Consider the following 15,196-nt stretch of genomic DNA (forward strand, 5'->3'; position numbering starts at 1 on the left):
TGCTACAGAGGAAGGCGAAAAACCTCCAGGGCCTCTTCCAATCTGCCCTGGAGGAAAATTCCTTCCTGACCCCAAATATGGCGATTAGCTAAACCTGAGCATATGGGCAAGATTCATCAGTCAGATACTACAGAAAATTCTTTCCTGGGTAACTCGGATCCCACCCCATCTGATATCCCATCACAGGCCATTGGGCCTATTTACCATGAATATTTAATTACCAAAACCATGTTATCCCATCATACAATCTCCTCCATAAACTTATCGAGGCCTGCCAGGCAGTGCGGTGGCATGGCTGGCTCCAGCATGATAAGGGGGTGGGGAGTGGGAGGTCCCAGGGAGCAGTCAGGGGACATGGAGCAGGGGGCATTTGGATAGGGTGGAGGTTCGGGGGGGGTCAGGGAATGGGGGGGCTGGATAGGCATGGGAGTCCCTGAGACCTGTCGGGGGCAGGGGTGTGGATAAGGGTTGGGGCAGGCAGGGGACAGGGAGAAGGGGTGGTTAGATAGGGGGTGGGGTCCCGGGAGAGCAGTTGGGCGGGGGGTCCCAGGAGGGGGCAGTCACAGGGCAGGGAATGGATAGGGGACAGGGGACAGGCTGTTTGGCAAAGCTTTAGCAAAGCTTTTGACATGGTCTCCCACAGTATTCTTGTCAGCAAGTTAAAGAAGTATGGGCTGGATGAATGCACTATAAGGTGGGTAGAAAGTTGGCTAGATTGTCGGGCTCAACGGGTAGTGATCAATGGCTCCATGTCTAGTTGGCAGCCGGTATCAAGTGGAGTGCCCCAGGGGTCGGTCCTGGGGCCGGTTTTGTTCAATATCTTCATAAATGATCTGGAGGATGGTGTGGATTGCACTCAGCAAATTAGCGGATGATACTAAACTAGGAGGAGTGGTAGATACGCTGGAGGGCAGGGATAGGATACAGAGGGACCTAAACAAATTGGAGGATTGGGCCAAAAGAAATCTGATGAGGTTCAATAAGGATAAGTGCAGGGTCCTGCACTTAGGGCGGAAGAACCCAATGCACCGCTACAGACTAGAGAACGAATGGCTAGGCAGCAGTTCTGCAGAAAAGGACTAGGGGTGACAGTGGACGAGAACCTGGATATGAGTCAGCAGTGTGCCCTTGTTGCCAAGAAGGCTAATAGCATTTTGGGATGTATAAGTAGGGGCATAGTGAGCAGATCGAGGGACGTGATCGTTCCCCTTTATTCAACATTGGTGAGGCCTCATCTGGAGTACTGTGTCCCGTTTTGGGCCCCACACTACAAGAAGGATGTGGATAAACTGGAGAGAGTCCAGTGAAGGGCAACAAAAATGATTAGGGGTCTGGAACACATGACTTATGAGGAGAGGCTGAGGGAACTGGGATTGTTTAGTCTGCAGAAGAGAAGAATGAGGGGGGATTTGATAGCTGCTTTCAACTATCTGAGAGGTGGTTCCAGACTGTTCTCAATGGTAGAAGAGGACAGGACAAGGAGTAATGGTCTCAAGTTGCAGTGGGGGAGGTTTAGGTTGGATATTAGGAAAAACTTTTTCACTAGGAGGGTGGTGAAACACTGGAATGTGTTACCTAGGGAGGTGGTAGAATCTCCTTCCTTAGAAGTTTTTAAGGTCAGGCTTGACAAAGCCCTGACTGGGATGATTTCATTGGGGATTGGTCCTGCTTTGAGCAGAGGGTTGGACTAGATGATCTCCTGAGGTCCCTTCCAACCCTGATATTCTATGATTCTATGATTTGGGGAGACACAGCCTTCTCTACCCAGCCCTCCATATAGTTTTGCAACCCCGATGTGCCCTCGGGCCAAAAAGTTTGCCCACCCCTGCTTTACAGCATCATATGCAATATAATCATGTTATCTAAAGATACATCAGGACCGGATTATCACTCCTGGATCTAGTTTTTTGGAGTCAGACTGGTAGAAGTCCCTTAGTTCTTGAAGTTTATTGACCCTTGAGGGCAACAGGTACAGAGCAGAGCTTGAGCCAAGCCTCCTGCTAGCTATCACGTGCCATCCCCTGCTGGCTATAAATACTGTTCCAGTTATTTCTCTCCTTGACAGCGGTCACTGAAGTAGCTCCCTCCTAGACACTGTGCTGCTGTCTTCTCCAGCTCTTGCGTCATGCTCTTTGTGTACCTTAATCACCTTTAGTCATGCCTTCCTGGTACTGTGGCTTTTCTGTTTTGTTTTTGCTAGTTTAACAGCCCACTTTGGTTACAGTTTATCTGGGGCTCTGGGATTGCTATCTTGTCACTGTCTTTTTAAAATCTCCCTACTAATGTGAATTTTTGGATAAATGTGGGTTGATTTGAAATGAATGACTCAAGATTGAGGGAACGGCTTGTGTAGAGAAAGTGAGCCTTGTGGCTGAATTTTTATAGTGTCAGTAAGGATTTACATTTGAAGGGATAATTGTTTTCCCTGGCTGTGATTGGCTGAAATGCTCTGCTTGTCTAATAGCATGTAAGTACTAATGTCTGGGGGGCAGGGACAGATGGTTGTCTCCTGCTGTAAAGAAGAGAAACTTCAAAAGGCTTCGTCAGTTGACACCCATGACCTCACCTTATTGCCCCTGCCCAAGAGGGTGTAAGTTTTTTCCTGTGATTTTTATTTGCAGTAACACCTGCCCTCAAGATAATTTTGTTTTCTGCCTCTTTCTTTAGCTGATCCATTTGACCCATTCACAATGTCATCAGGATCTGAGAAGCCGACTCTGTCCGGTCCTGATCTCTTTGGAGATATTCTTAATCCAAATGCAACATCTACATCTAGTGTATTTCCTTCCACACAAAGTGCACCACCTCCTTCTTCCAGCTCAGACTTCTTACATTTAGGTAAGTGTACTTTTGGCATGATTTTTTGATAAGGGTTTCTGTGGCTTTCCCCGGGTTTAGTTCTTTACTCTATCAGCTTAGTCAAGGTTGATTAGCATCTAACAGATCCACTTGTTGTGGCTGCTATTTTAATAAGCTCCATGTTCCCGGTGCGCAGATGAACATGTCCAGATGGTAGTATTTCCTGTATAGTGTTACTGTAGTAAATCTTGGTACAGTTATTTTGCCAAGATTGCTAACCTTTTGCTAATCCTGTGTTTAATTGTCTTCTGGGAGATGACAATGTAGAACTGAGGTTACACAGAGAGCTGTGTTTTCAATCTCATTAAATTACCTAGATTACTAAATGTAAATATGATTTACATGCTTAGGTTTGAATATCTTAGGTTCTTAAGGCCTTGGAAAGCGAAAGTAGAAGAATACAAGTGATTCTGGATTAGGATCTGTTAGAAGAATGTTGTTTCCTTTAAACATTTCAGAATTGAGGCTAGTTGGAACTACTTGTACTGAAGTAATTTTGTTAAAATATATTTATAGGCTACATTATATAATACTTGGAGCTAATTTATTTCAATGATTTCTTCCGGCTACCATAGGTACCTTTTCTCCATGTGCTTCCTTTTAATGCTATTACCATAAAAAAATTCCAGTAAAAAGAGTATAAGTGGGAGAGTTTAGAGTTGCTATAATGAGCATTCTATCCTAGTCAAATATAATAATAATAAACACGTAAAATGATCGATTTTCTATAAATGCAGAGAGAGCTAGTAATACAAACTATCACTCAGTGGCAACTCACCAATATACTCATCAAAAGCAATTTCAGTTTCCCAGTACTGTGTATCTAAAGTAACCCAACAGCATTTAACGATTAAATCATCCATTTAATTTTGTCAGTGAACTCAGATACTATCTAATGAAGTTGTAGACTACATTGTTGCTTTACTAAACAGAAACAAGTTACTTGATTTGGACTGTAAAAATTTAAAAATATATATCCCTGTTAATTAAAAACTGAAGGCACAAGAATTCTGTGTCACCCTTTAAATTCTCAATTTCTGGAATAAAGCTAAAATGAATCTTTGTGGATTTTCAATTTAATTTTGTTTAATATTCAGTGAGATGTGATTCAGAAGTATAACTGTCATGCAATACGTTTGCCATAATAGTTACACCTTCTGATTTTAATTTATTGTAAAATCTGAAATCTGTATTAGAAACATGTCTGAATTATGGAGCAAATAAAAAATACAGTACAGTCCATATCAGTATGTGAACATCTTTCTGTGCAGGTAGTCCCTGGATAGGGCATTGGACTGCCATTCAGAAAAACTTTGTTCTATTCTGATGTCACAATCCCTCTCTTTCGGTTTCCATAGCTGTAAAACGAGGATAATGAAACTTAGCTACCCTTGTAAAGGATATAGATCTCAGAGTTTTCTAAATACGAGAAATATCTTTGACATACTTTTAATCATAATGGGCAAAAACAAAGTGAGCTCAAGCTGTATTTCCTACCTAGAACAAAGCAATGTTATGCCACATGTCCATGATGAATTGCCCAAGGAATAATGAGAGACCCTGGAATAAGGATATTTTTCTAAAACTCCACCTAATGGAAATTTCAGAGATGCTAATTCCCTACAGGGGCTCATCCTCTTAGAGTTATCATAGAATATCAGGGTTGGAAGGGACCTCAGGAGGTCCATCAAGTCCAACCCCCTGCTCAAAGCAGGACCAATCCCCAACTAAATCATCCCAGCCAGGGCTTTGTCAAGCCTGACCTTAAAAACTTCTAAGGAAGGAGATTCCACCACCTTCCTAGGTAACGCATTCCAGTGTTTCACCACCCTCCTAGTGAAAAAGTTTTTCCTACTATCCAACCTAAACCTCCCCCACTGCAACCTGAGACTATTACTCCTTGTCCTGTCATCAGCTACCATTGAGAAAAGTCTAGATCCATCCTCTTTGGAACCCCCTTTCAGGTAGTTGAAAGCAGCTATCAAATCCCCCCTCATTCTTCTCTTCTGCAGACTAAACAATCCCAGTTCCCTCAGCCTCTCCTCATAACTCATGTGTTCCAGTCCCCTAATCATTTTTGTTGCCCTCCGCTGGACGTTTTCCAGTTTTTCAACATCCTTCTTGCAGTGTGGGGCCCAGAACTGGACACAGTATTCCAGAAGAGGCCTCACCAATGTTGAATAGAGGGGAACAATCACGTCCCTTGATCTGCTGGCAATGCCCCTACTTATACAGCCCAAAATGCCATTGGACTTCTTGGCAACAAGGGCACACTGACTCATATCCAGCTTCTCGTCCACTGTAACCCCTAGGTCCTTTTCTGCAGAACTGCTGCCGAGGCATTTGGTCCCTAGTCTTTAGCGGTGCATGGGATTCTTCCATCCTAAGTGCAGGACTCTGCACTTGTCCTTGTTGAACCTCATCAGATTCCTTTTGGCCCAATCCTCTAATTTGTCTAGGTCCCTCTGTATCCTATCCCTACCCTCCAGCGTATCTACCTCTCCTCCCAGTTTAGTGTCATCTGCAAACTTGCTGAGGGTGCAATCCACACCATCCTTCAGATAATTTATGAAGATATTGAACAAAACCGGCCCGAGGACCGACCCTTGGGGCACTCCACTTGATACCGGCTGCCAACTAGACATGGAGCCATTGATCACTACCCGTTGAGCCTGACAATCTAGCCAACTTTCTATCCACCTTATAGTCCATTCATCCAGCCCATACTTCCTTAACTTGCTGGCAAGAATACTGTGGGAGACAGTGTCAAAAGCTTTGCTAAAGTCAAGGAACAACACGTCCGCTGCTTTCCCCTCATCCACAGAGCCAGTTATCTTGTCATAGAAGGCAATTAGATTAGTCGCCCGGGACCTCCCCCGATCGCCATGAGTTTTCAAAGATAATGGCCAATGGCTCTGCAATCACATCCGCCAACTCCTTTAGCACTCTCGGATGCAGCACATCCGGCCCCATGTATCTGTGCTCGTCCAGCTTTTCTAAATAGTCCCGAACCACTTTTTCCATAGAGGGCTGGTCACCTCCTCCCCATGTTGTGCTGGGGATAGTCTGCATCTTTTTTAAATAAAGGGCTAATAATGTCAGGTAAATGGGAGATTGGGGAGTGGCCTACCTAGAAGGCGAAGCAAATGAATGAAGAAAACTATAGGTAGTGGGCCTAGGTCACTCTCTCCTGGGGATGGGAGCAAATGTTGTGTAAATGGTTAGTCTTTGTAAACCACATGATATAACTGTCTTCATTCCCTACCGCCTTTTGTTATTCACTGCTTGCATCTTGTCTCCAGATTGTAAGCAGTTTGAGGCAGGATGCAGGTCTAACTTTACTTTTGTACAGCACTAAGCAGAGAAGAGCCCTGGTGGTGATTGAGATTATCGTAATGTGAGTACTAGACTGTATTCAAAGGCTTGTAAAGTTGAAATACCCACTCATAATTTAACAATGTCAAAACAGGAGCTCAGTGGCAAGGGACCCATTTAGAATCAGGTTATATGTACCATGGCATTTCAGGGGCACAATCCTCCATTTTCTTAAGTGGAGTAGTTCTTACTGTCTCAGGAAGAGGTCCTCCTAGATGGTTAACATGACAAATAGCATTGGCCTTTCCCTCAGGCGAGGTGCACACAATTTTTCTAAAACCTAGAAGTTCCCTGTGGAAGAGAGGTAGTTTCTGCACACCAAGACCGAGCCCAGATTCCATAAGGCATGTTGGACAATATCCTCTGTGGGTCCTACGATTACCACTCACTGCCACTGTGGGGATTTTGTTTCCTTTAATGTTGGAGGAAGTGCTGTGGTTTGGCACAAGGTCAGCCATGCAACTTTTTCAGCTTTGCCATGCAGTCAAGTACAAGGCTAGGAAGAATAAATATGTGGAACCAGAAGAATGGTTGTGTGAGCTATATACAGTTAAGAGTGAACTTAGAAGGTGTGAATGGTAGTAAGGGGATAGTAATACCTTTTCGTCAGCTCTGCTTTTTCCTCTAGTTGACATCCAGGGGCACTTTCTTCTTCTCAGAAGCTTGCTTTGTGGAAATGTTTGTTTTGGGACAACCTCTTGTACTTGATGGAGTAGTACTAGATTACTTTGCAGTGTGCCATATTGCAATTTGAGTATTAGCCACGTATATAGACGCTCCCAGGGTTATGCAAGACCCGACTTACACAAATTCGCACTTAGGAAAAAGTTCCATAAGTCAGAAATAGGATTTTCGAGTTGTGGAAATTTTTGCGTAACGTATGGGTTTACGTTTCCGACTTACGCAAAATTCAAGTTATGCAAGGCTTTCTGGAACGGAACGATTGCGTAAGTCGGGGGCCGTCTGTAAATGGTATCCAAAACTGGGCATGGGAATATTGGATCCCACAGTAGTTTGTTCTTAAAATAAGAGGCCAGTCAAAGGGATCTGGCTGGACATACCTTGTCTATATTGTAAATAAGTGTAATTATCATGTTATGCTCTCTCTAGGCTTATAAAACTACCCACACTGGACTCATTTCAAAGCAAGATATTACTTGAAAATGATTTTCCCTTTGCAAAATTGAAGCAGATGCCAGCTATGTGTGTTGGGGAATCTTTCATGCTTTAGGGCAAGGTGCAATTGTTTAATGATGCAGGAAAACTGAATATACACATTACCTATTCTCATTAATCACATCTGAAACTAGGGATAATATAGAAGTGCAGGGGGATTGTTGACTAATACCAAGCAGTGAAGAATTTTTTCTTCTCAAAGGCGCATCCCAATACTTTCTTGTTTCTTTATACAATGGTAAGGCCCATTTGCATTTTCTCAGCTGAGCTGCTGTATAGCCGATCAATATGAAGGCTGTCTGATAAATCATCACTTGTGCAACTGAAAATAATGGCATAGAAAGTTTCAGTATCTACTTTGATAACAGGTGTCCCTCAGAAGAGGAATTTTTTTGGTAGGAAATTAGGGCAGACGAAGCGGGAAAAGCTTTTGCCTGGATTTGGAATCCTACCCTGTATCTGACTCTCAGAGGCCGTCTTTCCCAGCTTCCTGGGTATTTCTCTATCGTTCATTGGTTTGATGAATGAAGGGACTGGTGGAGTTGTGATGATTGTCTGAATTCATCAGCCACAGTCACTGAGAGCAAGCCCATATCAAGGTCCAGACTAACTCACCTATCATGTAATGTGTCTGAACAATTACAATAGTCCTAAAGTACATATACTGCACTACCTACTGTCCCAGCCTGTTTTGTAACAAAAAAGTAAACCTAAATTTTTCAGTTTTGTTTGTTGGAAACCTGCTTATCTGAAGCCACAAAAGTTCTGTCTACACTACAGAGCTGACCATATTAAAACACAATTTTGAATCCTGGTTTTGAAAAAGCCATGTTATAACCATTTTAGGGAATTGTTTTGAAGGGACTGTCAGCCTGAATTCTAAGTCGACTAATTTAAAAAAAAAAAAAAAGAAACAAAAAACCCCTCCAGATTCTAATATAATGCCCTTTTAAATAATATCCAAAATAAAAATGAAGAAATTCCTCGAAAAAGGCATGCTAATGTTTTATATGGATTTTGGTGACAGTTGAAAAACCCAGCTACCTGGTTATTCAAGGGAACAGCAAACTTGCGCAGTTGGCACCGCTTCGTGTAGGGTCAGAGTAAACAGGTTGAACATGTGACTTTTCATTTCCAGTGGTGTTAGGTGTTAGCTTCATATCTACTATTGTTGTGTCTTTAAGAAGTGCTTGCAGGCTTACTGACACTTGAATCCTGATGGATATATATGTCTAAACATGACAGGATTGTATTAGCGTCCTTGGTAGCCTAGTGGTTAACGTCCACTCATCTTTGGGGGAAGGGTAGTAGTAGGAGAGAGCGGGTTCACCCACTCCACTGTGCTCCGAACGAAGGCCCTCGAAGTGTCAGCAACACTGACCTCTGGAGGGGGGTGGTGAACCTTCTGTTTTACCCTCCTTGGGTCGTTTGCTACCACTGCTCCGTTTGCTGCTGGTCCCAGATAAGGAAACAGAAAATAAAAAGGAAACCAAATGGTTAGCCTCACTGGGCTCAGCATACCATCTTGGTGCTTCAGGGAAGTGTCTGTAATCCCTTTTCCAGGAGCCTGCAGGGGCACGTCTGCACTTCTCCCCACTTCTGAGCTGGGTTGCTTCCTTTTCAACTCTGCTTCCACTTGGAGTAGGCTCTGCAGGGTTGGAGGGGCAGGGCTAGGTGGGCCCAGTATTGTCCTTTTACTCCTCCTTTCCCGGTGTGGGCTTGTATACCCCATCACAAGCCTATTTTAACATGGTTGCAAGATGTTCTGTCTGCACAGGCAAAAAGAAACTGTGACTATTTGTGTAGTTTAGACAATGCCTAAAGGTCCTTATGCACTTCAGGTAGGGGAATTGAGCCACACTGTTTCACTTTGTCATGTAGGCAGGATGGAACAAAGCAAAAGGGCAAAAGCATTATTAAAAATCACTGAATTTTTACTGTAAACTAACGAGATGTTTCACAAAACTAGTTACCTAGTTAGACCATTCCCTGCCCCAAAGATCATACAAAATGATGTTTACAGAAAAATAGTACAGTTCACCCACATAAAAACTGAGAGCAACAGTGGTGTCAGCCTGGGGGAAAATGAGAGAGCAAGCAATAGGATGCCGATGAAGGCAGTCAAAGGTGGTCTTTCCTGTTCGGAGGTTCTTTTCATGCAGTTAACCATGTTCACTTAGGAGCTTTTCTGCGGTTCATAGATGGAGGTGGGATGTTTAGCCCTTGTTTAGCCATGTCCCCTAAACAGTAAGGTCCAGGCCATGTCTCTGTTTCTAAAGCTGTTGGTCTGGTCACATTTCAGCTAGTGTGTTTGGGTCACCAGTGTCGGGAGGGCACAATGGATAAAATGGCTTTTACAAACCATACCATGAATTAGGCTCAGCTGCTTTATAAAAGCTATTTTAGTCAAGTTACACATTGTGTAAGCTCTTGACCCAGCTGTGGCAGCTGGAACTTCTTAATGGCACTTTCACTATTAGAGATGGAAGATGGGCCTTAATTGTTTGGATATTGGTAGCTGCTGTAAATGAGTCTGCCTTGCTTTGTTTATTGCATGGGTGCAAAGCCTTTTCTGGAGCTCATCTTCAAGAAGAAATGTCTCTATTTGTATTATGTGTAGAGCCCTGCAAATCTGCGGATATCCGCTTTATATCTGCGGACCATTTTTGCGGATTGGATGCGGATACAAATTTTGTATCCACGCAGGGCTCTAATTATGCATCCTGCTTAATTGCCATCTTTTTTTTTTTTCTGCTGTCACTTCCGTTACAGAATCTCAGTGCTGTGATACAGCAAACATGGACACTGAGTTTTTTGATGTAAGGGCATTAAATCCCTTTCCAACTTATTTCTGCTCTCTGGGTTTATGCTCCTCATAGATATTTAGGCAAGAAAATACCTTTGGGATGTGTTGATGAAAACTAAATTAGGGTTCCATGGGAGTTACTGCGTAATAAGCACTCTTGAAAATGGGGCCGTTTCATGTAGGTGAGTAAATGGGAGTTGAGCTCCTTTGAAAGTCTGGCCAAAGAGGTCCTTAACCCTGCAAGGTGAACTGCTCAGAGGAGATCAGAGCATGCAGAAAGTGAGCAGGAAAAGCATGAGTGATGAATATAGCTTTCTGCAGAGCTGAGACTGGAGTGAAGAGGGAATTGTGTGTATTGATGCAGGCCTTAGGCTATGAGGACATCAATTGGACCCTCTACCCACCAACCTCACAGGAGCCTGCCTTGCAGCAGTTGTAACCTAAATTCCCCAACCAGCCCTCCTGGATGCCAGGTGGAAGGTGAAAAAGCCCACACAGTAATATGCTAGTTTTGTCATATGGGCGAAATCCCTTTCAGACCCCCAAACTGGTGATAAACCAAGCTCCTGGCACCCCTGAGATCCAGCAACTAGATTAAGGGTGGGAAGGATGTGGCTGAAAGGAAGAGTCCACAAAGTGTATAAACTCCCCTCCCCTATCGCCCAAGCAAGGAACAGACAGGAGCCAATCACTTAGTCACAGTATGACCCCAACTGTCCATTGGCAACACAACGGGGCCAGATGCAGCATGTGGCCCACTGCTTTTGTCCTGTAGGTCTTGCACCATGGGGTGGAAAGAGAGAAATGGAGGTCCCCACACAAGGAAGGCGTGGAGGTAGAGTGGAGAAAAGGAATGGGCATGTGGAACATTGCCTCAGCTGTTCCGATTCAGATCTTTTCCTGCCCCAGGAAGAGTCTCCAGTGTTTCTGTCCCATCAAAGCTGTGCCCTGGCTAGTGCGGGGAGCATTAATTGAACTTTTTGCTGCAATTCCCCCAGTAGCATTTGCTCTGTTGTACGTGTTTAATGATGACCCAGTGTGTGAAACATTTGTATGAAATTTCTTCTTTGCCATAACCAATGGATTCAGAAAATCAGCTGAAGTTGCTTAGCACTGAGGTGTGGTGTTCCATACATAAGCTGCACCAAGCCTCCTTTTACTCTGTGAATGAGTAAATTGCAAGTGGATTTTTGTATTCTCCTTTTGTGGCTGTTATGGATAGCAGATACTTTTGTAATGATTACAGTACAGCCCAGGTAAGTACGCCTTGGTTAAATTATACTCTCTTGATGAGAGAGGCTCTGCTATGCCCCCTCCTCCCCAGGACTGAATAGTGTTTTTTCTTAAACCTCAAGTCAGTAGAGAGCTTCTTAAAGGCTGGCTGGCAGCAAGGATGGTGCTTGTTGCCATGGGGAAGAGCATGGCATGCGCTAAAATCCTCATTCAGTGCAACATAAATATCCTCAGGTTTCAGGTGCTCCCTTCCCCCCAAACCAGGAAATGGATATCTTGAGTGGAATTGTACAATTGCAAGCTTGTGTGTCACATGAAGATAGAACAATTCTAATCCCTCCTTTCAGTCTGCATCTCTGGTCACCCATTGCCCTAGCAGTCAAGAAAAGAAAGAGCACAAATGCGTTGCAAAAGTGTTTGTTAGTTTCTCAGCAAACTGTTGGAGGGAACGCTCAAAGCTAACATGAGGCGCTAAATATTATTTACTAATAAATGCCAATGTATCTAGCACTTCTGACTCTGAAAGGACACTCTGAAAGGACACCAAATGTTTGGTGTCCTTTCAGAGTTAGAAAAGCCCATTTTCTCCTCTTCAGTGATTTACTAGTGAGATTCGCAAAAAGAAAAGGAGTACTTGTGGCACCTTAGAGACTAACCAATTTATTTGAGCATGAGCTTTCGTGAGCTACAGCTCACTTCATCTGATGCATACCGTGGAAACTGCAGCAGACTTTATATATACACAGAGAATATGAAACAATACCTCCTCCCACCCCACTGTCCTGCTGGTAATAGCTTATCTAAAGTGATCATCAGGTGGGCCATTTCCAGCACAAATCCAGGTTTTCTCACCCTCCACCCCCCACACAAATTCACTCTCCTGCTGGTGATAGCCCATCCAAAGTGACAACTCTTTACACAATGTGCATGATAATCAAGTTGGGCTATTTCCTGCACAAATCCAGGTTTTCTCACATCCCCCCCACCCCCATACACACACAAACTCACTCTCCTGCTGGTAATAGCTCATCCAAACTGACCACTCTCCAAGTTTAAATCCAAGTTAAACCAGAACATCTGGGGGGGGGGGGTAGGAAAAAACAAGAGGAAACAGGCTACCTTGCATAATGACTTAGCCACTCCCAGTCTCTATTTAAGCCTAAATTAATAGTATCCAATTTGCAAATGAATTCCAATTCAGCAGTTTCTCGCTGGAGTCTGGATTTGAAGTTTTTTTGTTGTAAGATAGCGACCTTCATGTCTGTGATTGCGTGACCAGAGAGATTGAAGTGTTCTCCGACTGGTTTATGAATGTTATAATTCTTGACATCTGATTTGTGTCCATTTATTCTTTTACGTAGAGACTGTCCAGTTTGACCAATGTACATGGCAGAGGGGCATTGCTGGCACATGATGGCATAGATCACATTGGTGGATGTGCAGGTGAACGAGCCTCTGATAGTGTGGCTGATGTTATTAGGCCCTGTGATGGTGTCCCCTGAATAGATATGTGGGCACAATTGGCAACGGGCTTTGTTGCAAGGATAAGTTCCTGGGTTAGTGGTTCTATTGTGTGGTATGTGGTTGTTGGTGAGTATTTGCTTCAGGTTGCGGGGCTGTCTGTAGGCAAGGACTGGCCTGTCTCCCAAGATTTGTGAGAGTGTTGGGCCATCCTTTAGGATAGGTTGTAGATCCTTAATAATGCGTTGGAGGGGTTTTAGTTGGGGGCTGAAGGTGACGGCTAGTGGCGTTCTGTTATTTTCTTTGTTAGGCCTGTCCTGTAGTAGGTAACTTCTGGGAACTCTTCTGGCTCTATCAATCTTTTTCTTTACTTCTGCAGGTGGGTATTGTAGTTGTAAGAAAGCTTGACAGAGATCTTGTAGGTGTTTGTCTCTGTCTGAGGGGTTGGAGCAAATGCAGTTGTATCGCAGAGCTTGGCTGTAGACGATGGATCATGTGGTGTGGTCAGGGTGAAAGCTGGAGGCATGCAGGTAGGAATAGCGGTCAGTAGGTTTCCGGTATAGGCTGGTGTTTATGTGACCATTGTTTATTAGCACTGTAGTGTCCAGGAAGTGGATCTCTTGTGTGGACTGGACCAGGCTGAGGTTGGTGGTGGGATGGAAATTGTTGAAATCATGGTGGAATTCCTCAAGGGCTTCTTTTCCATGGGTCCAGATGATGAAGATGTCATCAATATAGCGCAAGTAGAGTAGGGGCTTTAGGGGACGAGAGCTGAGGAAGCGTTGTTCTAAGTCAGCCATGAAAATGTTGGCATACTGTGGGGCCATGCGGGTACCCATAGCAGTGCCGCTGATCTGAAGGTATACATTGTCCCCAAATGTGAAGTAGTTATGGGTAAGGACAAAGTCACAAAGTTCAGCCACCAGGTTAGCCGTGACATTATCGGGGATAGTGTTCTTGACGGCTTGTAGTCCATCTTTGTGTGGAATGTTGGTGTAGAGGGCTTCTACATCCATAGTGGCCAGGATGGTGTTATCAGGAAGATCACCGATGGATTGAAGTTTCCTCAGGAAGTCAGTGGTGTCTCGAAGGTAGCTGGGAGTGCTGGTAGCGTAGGGCCTGAGGAGGGAGTCTACATAGCCAGACAATCCTGCTGTCAGGGTGCCAATGCCTGAGATGATGGGGCGCCCAGGATTTCCAGGTTTATGGATCTTGGGTAGTAGATAGAATATCCCAGGTCGGGGTTCCAGGGGTGTGTCTGTGCGGATTTGATCTTGTGCTTTTTCAGGAAGTTTCTTGAGCAAATGCTGTAGTTGCTTTTGGTAACTCTCAGTGGGATCATAGGGTAATGGCTTGTAGAAAGTGGTGTTGGAGAGCTGCCGAGCAGCCTCTTGTTCATATTCCGACCTATTCATGATGACAACAGCACCTCCTTTGTCAGCCTTTTTGATTATGATGTCAGAGTTGTTTCTGAGGCTGTGGATGGCATTGCGTTCCGCATGGCTGAGGTTATGGGGCAAGTGATGCTGCTTTTCCACAATTTCAGCCTGTGCACGTCAGTGGAAGCACTCTATGTAGAAGTCCAGTCTGCTGTTTCGACCTTCAGGAGGAGTCCACCTAGAATCCCTCTTTCTGTAGTGTTGGTAGGGAGACCTCTGTGGATTAGTATGCTGTTCAGAGGTATTTTGGAAATATTCCTTGAGTCGGAGACGTCGAAAATAGGATTCTAGGTCACCACAGAACTGTATCATGTTCGTGGGGGTGGAGGGACAGAAGGAGAGGCCCCGAGATAGAACAGCTGCTTCTGCTGGGCTGAGAGTATAGTTGGATAACGCCACTAGCCATCACCTTCAGCCACCAACTAAAACCCCTCCAACGCATTATTAAGGATCTACAACCTATCCTAAAGGATGACCCAACACTCTCACAAATCTTGGGAGACAGGCCAGTCCTTGCCTACAGACAGCCCCGCAACCTGAAGCAAATACTCACCAACAACCACATACCACACAATAGAACCACTAACCCAGGAACTTATCCTTGCAACAAAGCCCGTTGCCAATTGTGCCCACATATCTATTCAGGGGACACCATCACAGGGCCTAATAACATCAGCCACACTATCAGAGGCTCGTTCACCTGCACATCCACCAATGTGATCTATGCCATCATGTGCCAGCAATGCCCCTCTGCCATGTACATTGGTCAAACTGGACAGTCTCTACGTAAAAGAATAAATGGACACAAATCAGATGTCAAGAATTATAACATTCATAAACCAGTCGG

At 44.3% G+C, this 15,196-nt stretch overlaps 1 protein-coding gene across 4 annotated transcripts in view; it reads left to right on the forward strand.

Annotated features, from left to right (window-relative positions):
* GAK (cyclin G associated kinase) overlaps nt 1-15,196 on the forward strand; it is a 149,835-nt gene that overhangs the window by 111,568 nt on the left and 23,071 nt on the right. For all 4 annotated transcript variants that reach the window (XM_073345849.2, XM_073345850.2, XM_073345848.2 and 1 more), the window contains one exon: nt 2,668-2,838. In XM_073345849.2, the coding sequence (XP_073201950.1) occupies nt 2,668-2,838 (171 nt within the window). The remainder of the gene's footprint in view (nt 1-2,667; nt 2,839-15,196) is intronic.

The sequence above is a fragment of the Lepidochelys kempii genome, chromosome 5, assembly GCF_965140285.1.
Source record: "Lepidochelys kempii isolate rLepKem1 chromosome 5, rLepKem1.hap1, whole genome shotgun sequence".
In the NCBI taxonomy this organism is placed as follows: Eukaryota; Metazoa; Chordata; order Testudines; family Cheloniidae; genus Lepidochelys; species Lepidochelys kempii.